The sequence below is a fragment of the Monocercomonoides exilis genome (genome assembly GCF_001643675.1).
Source record: "Monocercomonoides exilis strain PA203 chromosome Unknown scaffold16-1735695, whole genome shotgun sequence".
In the NCBI taxonomy this organism is placed as follows: domain Eukaryota; phylum Preaxostyla; order Oxymonadida; family Polymastigidae; genus Monocercomonoides; species Monocercomonoides exilis.
In genome coordinates this window covers 1538520-1552497 of record NW_027150561.1, presented here as the reverse complement: position 1 = coordinate 1552497, position 13978 = coordinate 1538520, and the positions used below count along the sequence as shown (strand labels likewise).

Genomic DNA, 13978 nt, shown 5'->3' with positions numbered 1-13978 from the left:
GTTGCTATGCAATGCGTGGAGAAGGTGATGTTAAAATAATGATAGAATTGAAATGATTATAAAATATTGTTTTTCTTCTTTTCTTTTCATAATAACACATATTTGAAAGGAGGCCATGACATTACTCTTCAAGAATCGAATTCAAACAACATTGATCCAAATTGCAATTCTACAAGGCAAACATCAAATATAGTTTGATCAAGATACAACTCAATTGCGGAAAAAATCGAATGTTCTCGAACGATTTTGGAAAAATCAGATATGCTTCATATGCTAAAACACAGCCGAATGCCAAAGATGCATATGCATGCAGAACAAACGAAAGTTATCTCTTCAGCGCCATCAGCCGTTGTTTGATACCGCCTGTTCATGTAATGTGATTGATATTGAGATGCCCAAAGGAACAATTACTGAAATCAAAAGTTAGGATTGGGGCGACAATACTCATACATTATACGGCCAAAGTATTTTTTCAACAACCGTGCAGACAGAATTCGATGAATCAGGTTTGTCTCTATTTTCAGTCACGGCAGGCACATTATCTGTTAGAGATCTTCCCTTTGTGCATGACTCGGCACATACAAATAATTGCGACTCAAAGATATTCGAAATTACTGGAGCTGGAGAGATGAAAATAAGCAATCTGAACATATCTGCTGAAAGTTACACTCAACAGAAACAGCATTCACTACAGAGCTGATCAATGTTCAGAATGGGTTGTTGCAAATGGTAAACAAAAATAATGCAAAACTTGTATCCACAACTTAATAATTTTCGCTATTGTCAACACAAGAGATAACTTTTTCATTTGCTGAGTGCATTTTATGGAATTGAAAGAACAATCACAAACCACTAAATGGGTATGGGAAGAAGGAAAGAAATAGATAAATTCACAGAATTCCCAGAAGCAGATGATGAATGAGAAGGAGCTTTTTCATTGCAGTTGTTGGTTGGCGCATCGATGCCGAGAGGTGCATTCCACTCGAAAAAGCCAGAAGCCAAGCAGATGCCGAAGGTGCAGAATAAGACGAGGGAGCGAGTGTGAGCAAAGCAGAAATGCAAGTGGGGTATTGAAGGAGGTAATTTTCTATGTCATTTCGATGCCAACTTGCAGGAGATACGACGTCCACCGGAACGCAGATGATTCCTTTAATAAATCTAACCTGCCCACAAACACACAATGCGAAACACTCATAACCCCAATCATCCCTTTCTTCTTTCACACTGACAAAAACGTAAATGTTGCATCCCGCAGAGCTATCGACGGCACGCATTCCGGCGGAACAACAGACACAACAGCTACAAACTCATCCATCGTCTATCTTTGCATGTCCGAGTTCAAATGCAACAATACCACATTCTACCACAAGCATCAATTCGATTGACCTTCTCTCCTTTCCTCCGTCTTTTCAATAACCCGTCTTCTTCTGATGCACTTCATTTCCGTCTCCTTCTACCAAAACGGCAGCATCTCATTTTCCTCAAAAAAATTTATGCACATCTTCGATTATCACAAACCGTACTAATTCGCTTTTCTTCTGCTCCACCTGCTTGACCGCCCGCGATATGCGCACATAGTCTCCAGACCCTTTCCGCGGAACCGTCACCACTACCCAGATCTGCTATGATCTTGTCTCCGCATTTCTCCCGGATAGTCTACAGCATCTTCATCATCATCAGCGTCAGCTTCATTGGAACAGAAGACCAAGGTGTGAATCGCATCAGAAGAGCATACACTGTTCGAACGTCATCTTCCATATCAGCTCAAACATTGTACTTATCAGCCATTTTATCGCCATTGACTCCGCTGGAGAAGGTAATAAACAAGCCAAAGATGAGCCTGTCCAAGATCCACATGAAGACGTCATTAGCCAATTCGAATTTTCCCGATTTCTTCGATCTAACATCTGCTCAAGAAGCATGTGCGATCGCTGTTCAACAGTCACCTTCCATGCCCCTTTCCTTTCTCCAGGAGGAACTGCAGCAGGCATCCAGCATTTCAGCTTTTTCTTTGGTAGAAGCGCGGAGATAGCATCACAATCCGCATAATTATCAATATCGGCAACGAAAATTCAAGCAAATTGTTGGTCGACTGGTACGGAATTTAGTCCGGTGATGAAAAGATCCGTTTAATCACAAATTACTATGCCAACGAAGCTAAGAGCGACTGATCAGAGTTATCCAGAAGTGCTGAAAGCATTGTTGAAAATTCCACATCATGTACCCATGCAACGCCCCTGTTCATAACTGCACGTTGCGCTACAACATATCCCCGCAGTGAATTTGTCTCCCTTTGTGACGACTTCTTTTGATTTGCATTCACCCCCATCCGCAACAGGCACAACAATCCACCACCACATTTCAATGAAGCTAATCGCTGCTACAGACGTGTATGAACCCGCCTATTCTGAGACATCCAAATGAACTCATACAAATGCGGTACGTAACGACAATGATTGCTCATCGCCTGCCACATTATTCTCTTCTTTTCACTGCCTGGGGAATGGCGAAGCTGACAAGAATGTGGAATATATATAGAAAAAGATGAAAAAAGTTAGAATAAACAATATGGCCTGCAGTTTTATGTATAATGGAAGTTAGAAAATATGCTCAAATTCATTTTCTTTTGCTTTTTTGTTGATCACTTCAATTATAAAAATGAACTCGACTTATCGATTATGAATTTGTTTTGTTCTCACTTTTATTCACAATGATCTTAACTTTCATTTTGTAAAAATAGAAAATAAGTTTATTTATAACAAAAGTTGATAACTTTTCATTTCATTAAATGCGGAAAACTTGAAAAACTGAAAAAAGTAATATTTTCATAACCAACGGATATAAAGTTAACACTTAATCAATTTATATGAATATCATGAATGCATTAGGAAGGGTTGTTATTTTTTTCATAAAAGAAAGCAAAACTCATTGTATTGAAGAAGAAAAAAAGGTGAAATAAAAACTGTGCGAGTTTTAGCAAAGTTACATGAATAAACAATTAAACTTCAAGTAATGCGTTACACATTCAGTTTTCATTATGATATAAAAAAATACAAAAACATTAAAAGTTGATGAAGGGAAAAAAATGAGCGAATGAATTTTTCGATATTTAATTACGTATTAACGTCATTTTTTTTTATTTTTTGTGGGACAGATCAGGCCAAAAAAAAGTGATTTTTTCAAAAATTTTCACCCATATTGCTTTTTCCTTTTCCTGTTTGAGGGACGTCAATACCTTCGAAAACCCACTGCTGAGATTTTTTTCTTCCTTTTTTATATTTACTGCGAAATAAAAGCATCTCATCAATTTGAACTATTCTGTTGACTCCACCAATCCTTCTCTTCATAATCTGCATTTCCCGAGATACGGCGCTCCTAAAAAGAGAATAAATGTAGCAGACCGTGTTTTTGGATAGATTTCAAAGAAAGTTGCCTGTTTTGCTATAATATTTATCCAAAAGAACAGTGACAGTTTCATAAATTGATGCATTTTTATTCGGATTTTTTCAAAAACTGTATTTTTCCTTATGCCGACTGATTGGTGTTGGAAACGGTAGCGAAATCTTTCATCTGCTTCTTTTTTGAATCCAATCATCTTTTTGCATTTGCTGCTGTAAATTTGCTTCTTTACCAGATTCCTTTCCACAAGAAAATCAACGGTTTTATCTTCATCGTTGAAGGTTTGGCTCAATTTGGATATTTCTAATTTTTTATTTGAATTTTCCATATTTAATAATGGGTTATGTCCGCCAATTGGGATTGTACCTTTGAATTTCTCAAAGAAAAATAAAATAATATATTGTGCTCTGAAATTTTGTTTCAGCTCATTTCTATTTATTGACTTTTAAATTTTCATAAATAAAAAGAGAAATATTTATTCAAATAATCCTGAAAAACTCCTCGACCATAAATAAAACTTTTTGTGTGTGAAATTTGAAAATTACTCAAAAATGAACTGCACAGGAAATAGGATTGACACTGAAGAAGTGCCCTCATTTGAAAGCCCAAAGGGATATCATAGTTTGCAGATTAGAGCTTTATGAAATGTTTTTTGAATGATGATGCGTTTAATTGATTTTGAAATATTAAGTGGAGCGTGCAATTGAATGTCTCTCGAAAGTTATATATCCAAGTATCAAAACTAACGAAGAGAATTTGAGAAAAGCTCTTTTTAATGTTCGACAATCTTCAACAATGGAATTAAATGCTTTTCTCAAAAATGACGCTTTGAAACAGAACTTGGTTCGAATTTCCAAAATATATGAAAATGTTGCAGTATCGAAAGTATTGAAAGAGCTTGAAGCATTTTATGAACTCGAAATTGAATTGGCCTTTAGGCAAACTCTAATCGATAGTAAAGCATATTTCGTCATTTTTGATGAAAATGATGAGACAAAGACATTAATCAATCTTTTGCTCCGTCATTTTGAAAATGCTAATTTGCATAAAACCGAAAGATTTGGAAAACCAGAAATAAAAGAATGTGTAGCCAAAAAACTTGGCTCAAATGCACTTCAGCACAATGCATTAATACTTGCTCCATTTGTTGCGGGATCAGAATGTGGATTTGAAGAAACGGTGTTGAAATTAATAATTCGCAAATGGAGATTAATAACGCCCGAAAGAAAAGATCGAATGCTAATTGCACTTTATTATTACACTGTAAGCCAATATGGTGTGCGCTTTGATTGAATTAAACTTTAAGGCATCTTTCTTGCCAAATGAAAAAAATCACATTTTTTCAAATTGATTTTATAAATGCCTTTGCTCTTTTCCTCTTTATTTGTATGTAACTATTTTGTTACATATTATTTCTATAAAACAAAATCAATTCATCCACACAATGCTCCCTCCAAAAGATGTGTGCTATGGAACAGGACGGTTTGAGCATCGCATTGTGAAGCTGAATGGAATAGAAGAGATGTTGGACGAGTTTATACAGCATTTGCCAAGTGATATTCCTTCAACTGTTTGAGCGATAATTCATTTTATTTATTTTTGCATGATGTTTTCTAAATTCTCTCCTTTAACAATATTGGCAATTGATATTTTGAAACATTTTCTTCTTTCCCTTTTTTTGTAAAGTTCTCCAAAGACACTTTTTCGTTTTTTGCATCTGTCACGATTGCTTTATTTGCTCAAGTGGAAGCTTTTGAAACAGAGAACTTCAGAAGCTCTCATCCTTCATTCAGACTTTTTTCCTTTACAAGACAATGGCTGGAGTCCATCTTGCAGCAAGTGGCTCAGAAGTTGAATGAGCAAGAATTTTCATTACACACGAAAGAACAACCATCAGAGGAAGAGGAAAGCTCAGGCAATCAATTCAAGCAGGAGCTGCAACCAAGCACTTGTTGTGCACAGAATCCAGATTCCTCGCAGTCAAACCTTGCGGATTGTGAGCATAAAGCAGACATGCCCTCTTCATTCAACATTGAAAAGGAAATAAAATCTGTCACGATGCTCTTTTATCCATTTCAGTTGTTATGTTATTACAACACAAAAAGCTTTTTACCATTTTTGTTGAACAACTCGGAAGATCTGAAAAGCCTCCTTTTATTCCCAGAAAGAGTTGCAGTGCTCAAACAGCAGAGATTCACCAAAACTTTCATGGGAAATTCATCTTCTTCACAGATCTTTTCCCCTCTCAACAAATCCATTGAAAAAGATACCTTTTATATGGAGCAGTTTTCTCTGTCTCTTTTTCTGCAGGTATCGAGAGTCGAAATCATGGAGCTCTGTCGAGAATTATTCAGCAGAAAAAACGTGCTGTCAGTTGCGCGGCTGGTTTGTCCTGCTGCAGAAGCATTGCCATTGCAGAAGCAAAAACAGGAAGAAGAAGATGATGATGAGCACAATGAAACATCTGCTTCTTTTTCATCTGGCAGTATTGCACTGACTCAGCCTGCTTCGTCTCTTCGTGAGATGCTTTTGCAATTCCCCGAGTTAACCCCCATCGGAGCGCTTAAAAGCATCATTTCTGTTTTGGTATCGTTTGCGAGTGGAGAAAGATATTCGTCAACTCTTTTCCAGTTTACGTTGATTGCTTTGCGCTTTGCTTTGGAAGCTGTGATGAAAGAAGATAAAGAGGATGAAGAAGAGGATGAAGAAGAGAAAGATGAAAATGAAGAAGCGAAAGAAGAGTCCGATTTTGATTTTGAAACTTTTAAAGCAAAAGCGCAGCTTGGAAAAGATATGCCTATTTGTAGCGTCCTTAATGGCAAAGTGCATAGCATTGATTCATTTTATCTGAAGAAGCTCAAAAGTGACGGTTATTCATTTTATGCTCTGAAATTGTCAATAATTTCTTCTCTGGTCGATCAAATGGAAGAGGAGGGAGTTGATGACATTGTCAATTCATTCCAACTGGAGTGGGATGAGGATGTTGAGGACAATGCAGACCCGTTTCAAGGAACTGATTTTAGTGATATTCGCGACATGCTTGACCAAGCTATGTATTTCAAAAGAAGTATTCATAAATAAAATTATAATTATTATTATGATAATAATAATAAAAAATGTTGAATTGAGTTGCTTTTGCAATGTTTGATATGTTAAATGAATGAGTCTGTAAGATGATATATATATGTTTATTGCTAAAGGAAAACAAATGCTTATGATAATTTGCATTAGATAATTTTTCCTTTTTTTTCCATTTTTTCCCCTTTTTTCCCCTTTTTTCCCCTTTTTTTCCTTTTCCTTTTGCTTTTCCTTTTCCCTTTCCTTTCCTTTTTTTTTTTTTTTTTTTTTTTTTTTTTTTTAAGTGTGAGGTGAAAAAGAATAATTTTAGAAGTGAAAAAATAAAAAATTCAAACATTTTCTTCTTAAAAGAAAAGAAAAAAATAAAAAAAAACAACGAGAAATTTAAAAATTTGAGTACTGCTTTGATACAAGAGAAATAAATTTTTCTACAAGAAGAAGAAGAATAAGAATAAGAAGAAATAAGTGAAATCTGAACTATTTTACAATAAATTCTTTTTGAAATTGTAAGAAGAATGAGAAATTATTTCACTTCATTTTCATTTTTCCCTTCTCATTCTCCTCCTCCTCTCCTCCATTTCCTCATCTCCTCTCCTCCCTCCCACTTTCCCTTTCCCTTTCCCCTTCCCTTTCTCTCCCCTCTGCCTTCAAATCTGCCTGCAAATATAATCCGCCAGATACTCCACCGGATCTTCCGGCCTCAGCTTAGCTATTTCCTGCAGCGCCCTCGTAAACGTCGGCACCACCCTCGTCATCAAATACTGCCTCGTCGGCTTTGCGTCTTCTTCTCTTCTGATCGCCAGCTGCCGCTCAATCTCAATCGCCCTCTCTGCCTCTTTCGTCTCCTGCGCCTGCTTCTTCCTCAGCTGCTCGGCTCTTTCTTCTTCTTCCTGCTGTCGAATAAGCCTAACTCTTTCTTCTATCTCTCTTCTCTTCTTCTCTTCTGCCTCTCTCACTTCGTCTTCAGAGGGGCCGTAGTGATGTGGAGGGCCAATGTACTTCAGAACTGACGCCCAGACAGAGGAAGAGTCACAAAGAAGAGGAGAAAGAGGAGAAAGAGAAGAAGAAGAAGAAGAAGCTGAAGCAGAAGCAGAAGAAGAAGAAGGAAGATTTGAAAGATAAGAAGCAGATGATGATGGCGATAAATCAGCATTGTGTGTTTTGAGAGAAAGGAACGAAGGAGCAGGCAAAGAAGTAGGAGGAAGAGTTGACATGGAAGAAGAATTTGAAGAAGAAGAAGTTGGAATCTCATCTAATGAAGACACAACGACAACCTGCTGTTCAGGAAGAGGCGGAGGAGGAACGAAAAGATGAGGGCGCCGCTGCTGAAGATAGCTCTGCACAGTAGAAACAGCTGCCTCAAGCTGTTTGAACTCGACAAGAGAAGACAACGGAGAGGATGAAGTGACAGGCAAAGGAGGGACGGAAGAGACAAAAGAAGAAGAGGAAGAAGAAGATGATGATGATGAATTGATAGCTTCTCCTGATGACGACGACGACGATGAATTTGCTTGTGTTTCATTATTTCCTTGTTCTCCTTGTTCTCCTTGTTCCCCTTCCTCTTGTTCCTCCCTCTCCTCCTGCTCCTTCCTCCTCCTCTCCTCCTCCTCCCTCTTCATCTTCATCTTCAGCACCTCCTCTTTCAACAGCGTCATCCTCCTCATCTCCAGCTCATTCGCCACTTCTGCTGCTGCTTCATTGTCTGCCTCTATCACTTCTCTTCCTTCTTCTTCTCCTCTCACTTTCTCCACACTCACAAAATGCCCAAAAATATCGTTCTCGTTCACCCAGTCCCGCACCCCTTTGTTCAGCTTCTGGTTCGAATAGAGCGAAAGAAGCTGAGAAAGCGAAGATTCCTGCTTTGCATTGCCAGATTCTTTTCCTTCTCCTTCTCCTTCTCTTCCTCCTCCTCTTTCTCTTTCTCTTCTTCCTCCTTCTCCTCCATCTTCTTCCCCATTCTCTGAATCAGAAGAAGACAGTAAGCTCAGCTGCTTCAGCATCTCCTTCTCTTCCTCCGTCGGCCCCAGCCCAAAACGAACGCTTCTTCCGCAAAGACTGTTCAAACAGCTGCTCACTTTATTCGCCTCTCTCCATTTCACAACAACTTCAAAGAATGTAAATGGCCTTGGAGGTTTCGGAATGGATTGCTCTGCTTCTTCTTCTTCTTCTTCTTTCGCTTTGCGCTTTTTCTCTTCTTCGGCTTCTTTCTCTTCTTTCTCTCTTTCTTCTCTCTCTTTCTTCTCTTCAGAATCTTCGTCATCGTCTTCTTCCTCTTCCTCATCTTCGTCTTTCTCCTCCTCCTCTTCTTCATCTCCTTTTTCTTCTTCACCTTCCTCTTCGTCTCCCTTTTCCTCATTCGCTTCTCCTTCTTCTCCTTCCTCTTCTCCTCTTTCTCTTTCCGTTCTATTTCCTTCTTCCCCTTCCAACAATTCTGGCTCTTCTTCTTCTTCTCCTTCTCCTTCTCCTCTTTCTCTCCTTCCTCCTTCTCCTTCTTCTCCTTCTTCTCCTTCCCTTCCTTCCCTTCCTTCTTCTTCTCCTTCTTCTCCTTCTCTTCCTCCCTCATTCACCTTCGCCGATCTCTCTGTTTGCGATCTCTCTTCCACAATATACTTCACAGGAGGCGGCGGAGGCGGTGGTGGATAAATATCATACCCTTTTTCAACCGCCCGCCTCAATATTTCCTCATCTGATGCCACAAGCTCTATGAAAAGATCTGGACAGATCTTTTTGTTCAGACGGTAGATGATCTTTCGCATCTTCTTCGCATTTCTTCCTTCCTCTTCTTCTCCTTCTCCTTCTCCTTCTTGTTCTTCCTCTCTTTCTCCTCCTTCCATTTCTTCTCCTTGTTCTCCCCCTTCCCCTTCTCCTTCTCCCTCTCCTGCTTCATTGCTCCTCCTCCTCTTCTTCTTCTCTTTCTTCTTTGGAACATACGGAAAGTACTCAAAATCTTCCTCTATCACTCCATCTCCTTCTTCCCAGTGTGGTTTTCCGGGCTTAAACTCTCCTCCTTCTTCATTCCCTTCTCCTTCCTCTTCGTTCTCATTCTCTTCTTCATCTTCTTCCTCCCCTTCTCCTTCCTCTCCTTCTCCTTCTTCTCCTCCTTCCTCCTCTCCCGCCAGCTCTGCCAATCTTTTTTCTCTCAACTTCTCTTCTTTCGTCCTCGAAAACAGATATTTCATTTCCCCTTTCGTCCTCGCGGGGCAAACAAGAACATACCCATGCTGCAGACAGACCTGTGTGCGAACAACACGCCTCGCCATTTCAATGAGAAGAGACCGGGGGAAAGACAAAGAGCAGATTTCGGCGTCTGAAACAGAGCTGATGTGAGGGAAAGGAGGGGGGAGAGGAGGAAGAGAGGAAGAGGAGGAGGAAGAAGAAGAATTTGAGGAGGATGTTGTCGTTGAATCAACAGTTTGTTCTGTGTTATTTTCATTTTCTCCTTCTTTCTCCTTCCTCCTCTTCTTCCCTTTCTTTCCCTTTTTCGCTTCCTCTTCTTCTTCTTTCTCTGCGTCTTTCGCTTCATCCCCTTCCAATCGATTTGCTGCCTCTAAATTCTTCTGCTCTTTCTCCCTCTCTTCAACCGTCTTCCTCTCATTCAGAATAAATTCAATGATTTTCCTCTTAATTTCCTGTTTATCAGCCAAATCGCCAATAACAACCATCTTCTTCAGCTTTGTTTCTTCGTCTTCTTCCTCCGCTGCCTCTTCTGCCTCTTCTTCTTCTCCTCCGTTTCCTCCTTCTTCTTCACTTGCGCCTTCTTTCGCTTTTTTCTTTTCTTCTTTCACTTCTGGTACAGGATCGGGCTATAGATTATTAGAATAAGAATTTTGATAGTCAAATTCAGATAGAAAATAAAATAAAATAAAATAAAATAGAAATAGAAATAGAAAAAAAAATTTTAAAATATTCAATAAATAAAAAGTTAAATAGACAAAATAAAATAATTTTATATTGAAATGGACAATATTCCATCAAATTTTTTATATTTTTTATAATAATAATAACAACAAACACATACCACCTCCTCCAGAAAGTGCTTCACCATCGACAATTTGTCAAAGCACTTCAATTTATACTCTTCTGCTATTCTTTGCGCTGCTTTCGTCTTTCCGCAGCACGGCGGCCCCGAAACAAGAATTTTGAGTGGAGTTAGTCTTCTCTCTTGTTTGTATTCAGTAATTATTTTGTTCATCTGCTTCAGCATGTTTGTGCAATGCCACTGGATTTCTTCGAAGGAGTGGACGATGTTTCCTGCCATTGGGACATCGGCGAGAAGAAACGAGGTTTGGGGGTGCTGTGTGAAAAGAGGGAGGGAGGGGATGGGGAAGAGGAAGAGGAGGAAGAGGAATAATAATAAAAAGAAGAAGAAGAACATAGTGATGATGATGAAGGCGATGACGATTATTATTATTATTGTTATTAAAGCAAAAATAATAATTACAATAATTATTGTCATAAATGACGAACCACAAAATAAAAACAATATAAAATTAAAAAAATGAACGATAAAATAAAATAATCACGTTTTATTTTAAAGATTAATCAAATATCTTTTTCATAAAAAAATGGAACGGCCATTTATCTATATTTGGTTGCAAAGAGAAAAAAAAAAAAAAATAGAATGTACAAGCTCTCGTCCAATTCCCATCACCCAGAAACCTTTATGCATTCTGACTCTGGAATATATTCAACTTCACCTGTTCCAAGCTTTGAACTAATTGCAGTAACTATTTCTTTTTGAGTATACCGTCCTGAATCCACGCACAGCAAAAGTGGTTCTTCTTGTGGCTCTGTTATGACATGTCCTGCTATTTGGCACACATCTCTTACATGGATGCATGGAAGTGTGTTACTTCCATCTCCATAAATTGGTAATCTGGGATTTTTTCCTTCCCAAGCTTGGCGATACCAATCATGAAATGCATCCTCTCCATCGCCATATAAATGTCCCATGCAAAGGATAACTGTCCGAAGTCTTCCTCTATGAATTCCGTTTTTATGTGCTACTGTTCTTTCAAATCGAATTGTCTCTCGAAACAGTTGATGAGGGCATCTCTTTTTTCTATCTTCTTCGGTAAACGGTTGAACTAATCCTCCGTCTTCTTCGTCAGGATCCTATGGAAAGGATATATATTTTTTCAAGGAAATTAACACCATTTTTTTAATGAAGCAAACAATTTGATTTTTTTCTGTTTTAGCCCATGTCATAAATGAAGACAAGACAATAAACGTTTTATCTTTTTTTATTTTAGCTTCTGTAAGAATATCCAGCGCAGCAGATGCAGCATCAAGCTTGTATTTCAATTCAAATAAAAATGCATCACATTCTAATACTGCAGCCTTAAATTCATCTGGACGAGAAATCTTAATGTAAACATAAGCAAACATATGATATGAGCCTAAATACTGATGTATTTGAAATAATATCAAACTGAAACCCAACGTGAGATAGAATTTGGTTTAAATTGAGGATGTGTTTCATCAAGAAATGAGCCAATTATTTCGTGTCTCCGAAACTTTTTGCTCTTTGATAAAAAACGGTACAAAGCCCGTCCCAAATATGAATCTACAGGAGATAACAATATTTTCATTTCTGAAAACTGAAACGGTAGATCTTTCCCACCACTTATAATATAATCAATTCTTTTTGAAAAATAAAAAAACAATAATGAAACGAGATAAATTCCAATGGAATTTGATTATATTGTTTCATCATTGAATATTTGATATTTTTTAATATGTGCGTATATTTTTTGAAAAAGAATAACAAACAATTCTCCAAAAGCCATATATTAGAAATTTCCAACACTTTAACATAGACAAATTTTTGGGATGAATAAATATATTATTATTATGTGCCTTACAAACTTCTCAACTTTTTTCTTCAAAAATTTGACAGATATATGTTGTTTTCAACTTCTCAAGTCTATTATGATTTAAAGAATAACTCATAAATGAGGCATTATTAATAACTTCTGTGTATGTTAATTTTTTTTTAACTTTGCACCATTTATTTACATATACTGCCAAAACAAAAAAAGTTCATTGGTGATAATTTTATTTTTAAATTTGTTTTTTAAGGAAAAAATCTCTGAGCGAAAATATAGCTTTGATAAACATGCAAATGAGCTCAGAAAAATTATAACACTTTTTTTTATCAATCTTGATCTTTCTTTCATTCTTTTCAAAAAATAAAAGTCAATTCTGTTGATGAGTCATCTAATTAAAAACGATATTTTTTTCCTTGTAGTTAAAACCGAACGAAAATTTTCATTACGAAAAATATTGGACTCTATTAATAATCATTCAAATGCTAAAAAAACATTCGTGCAAATGTTGGAAATTTCGGGAATAATCATATTCTATTTATAGTTCATAATTTTTATTTTTAAGCTCAATAGCACAAAGTCATTAAAACTGAATCGCATGTTTATTTATATAACTTTCTCAGATTTCATAATAAATTGATTTTTACATCTGAATACGAACTTCATTGCTATTGTAACATTTTATTTTGTTACACACCACAAAAATTATTCAAAATCGAAAAAGTTTAATTCAAGATCGAAAAAATTTTATACAACATCGAAAAAGAAGTTGATTAGTTCAGAATTTCAATTCAAGTCAAAACCAAAAATGTTTTATTGAAACGATTGGGGGAAAATACCGACTTTCAAGCTTTTTTAGCACAAAGCATGAAAAAATTGCTTCACTTATAACTTTATTATATTTTCTCACATTTCAAAAAGAATTTTATTTTCATATCCGTTAACAAACATCAATGATATAAAAACATTATGTTTTGTGACATCAAATGTATTTCTAAAAAAAAATCCATTTATATCTAAATTTTTGATCACAAAAAGTTCATTGGAGATGCATAATATTTCAATGAAAATGCCTGAAGTCAAATATTTTGACCCAAATGTTTATTGTAACAGATGCTTATTTATCGGAAATGTTTTTCTTTCGTTTTTCAACTGTTTTCTTCGATATCAACTGATATCAATCGATTCTTTTCTCATTTTTAATATTGAATATGATATATGGGGGTAAATACGAACTTTCAAGCTATTTATGCATAAGGCATTGAAAAATTGCTTCGTTCATAACTTTATTTCGCTTTCTCAGATTTAAAAATAAATTTAAAATTCATGTCCGTAAACTGGCACAGTTGAAATCAAACCATTAAGTATTATTGCATTTCACGAATGTCAAAAAAGGACCCATTTTTATTGTGTTTTTTGATCTTAAAAAGTCAATGAAAATTACATAATTTTTCAATCAAAATGCCTGAAGAAAAATATTATCCTCCATATTTTATCAATTTCAAATGCTATAAATGAAATACATAATATTTAATTTTCCGTAAATGAAATAAAATTTTGATTTTTTGTGCACAAAACAAGATCATGAACTATCCTATCACTTTTATTTTTTGCAAAAATAGCTCAATATATTCTGAGCACATGTGAAGAATAAAAAAATATTCAATTTTTTT

General features: G+C 36.4%; 2 protein-coding genes across 2 annotated transcripts; one reads left to right on the top strand and one right to left on the bottom strand.

The window, feature by feature from the left end:
* Positions 1 to 4058: 4058 nt before the first annotated feature.
* MONOS_3087 (uncharacterized protein) lies at positions 4059 to 6480 on the top strand (the record flags this gene model as incomplete). The annotated part of the gene is made up of 4 exons (XM_067873059.1): positions 4059 to 4065; positions 4091 to 4675; positions 4860 to 4969; positions 5086 to 6480. 4 exons carry the CDS (start codon positions 4059 to 4061, stop codon positions 6478 to 6480), a joined length of 2097 nt encoding a protein of 698 aa, XP_067729742.1.
* A 246-nt stretch (positions 6481 to 6726) lies between these two features.
* On the bottom strand, positions 6727 to 12294 carry MONOS_3088 (putative Adenylate kinase; the record flags this gene model as incomplete). Its single annotated transcript, XM_067873060.1, has 6 exons — positions 6727 to 10280; positions 10496 to 10771; positions 11137 to 11592; positions 11653 to 11841; positions 11910 to 12120; positions 12287 to 12294. 6 exons carry the CDS (start codon positions 12292 to 12294, stop codon positions 7125 to 7127), a joined length of 4296 nt encoding a protein of 1431 aa, XP_067729741.1. The 3' UTR covers positions 6727 to 7124.
* Between the last annotated feature and the right edge of the window lie 1684 nt (positions 12295 to 13978).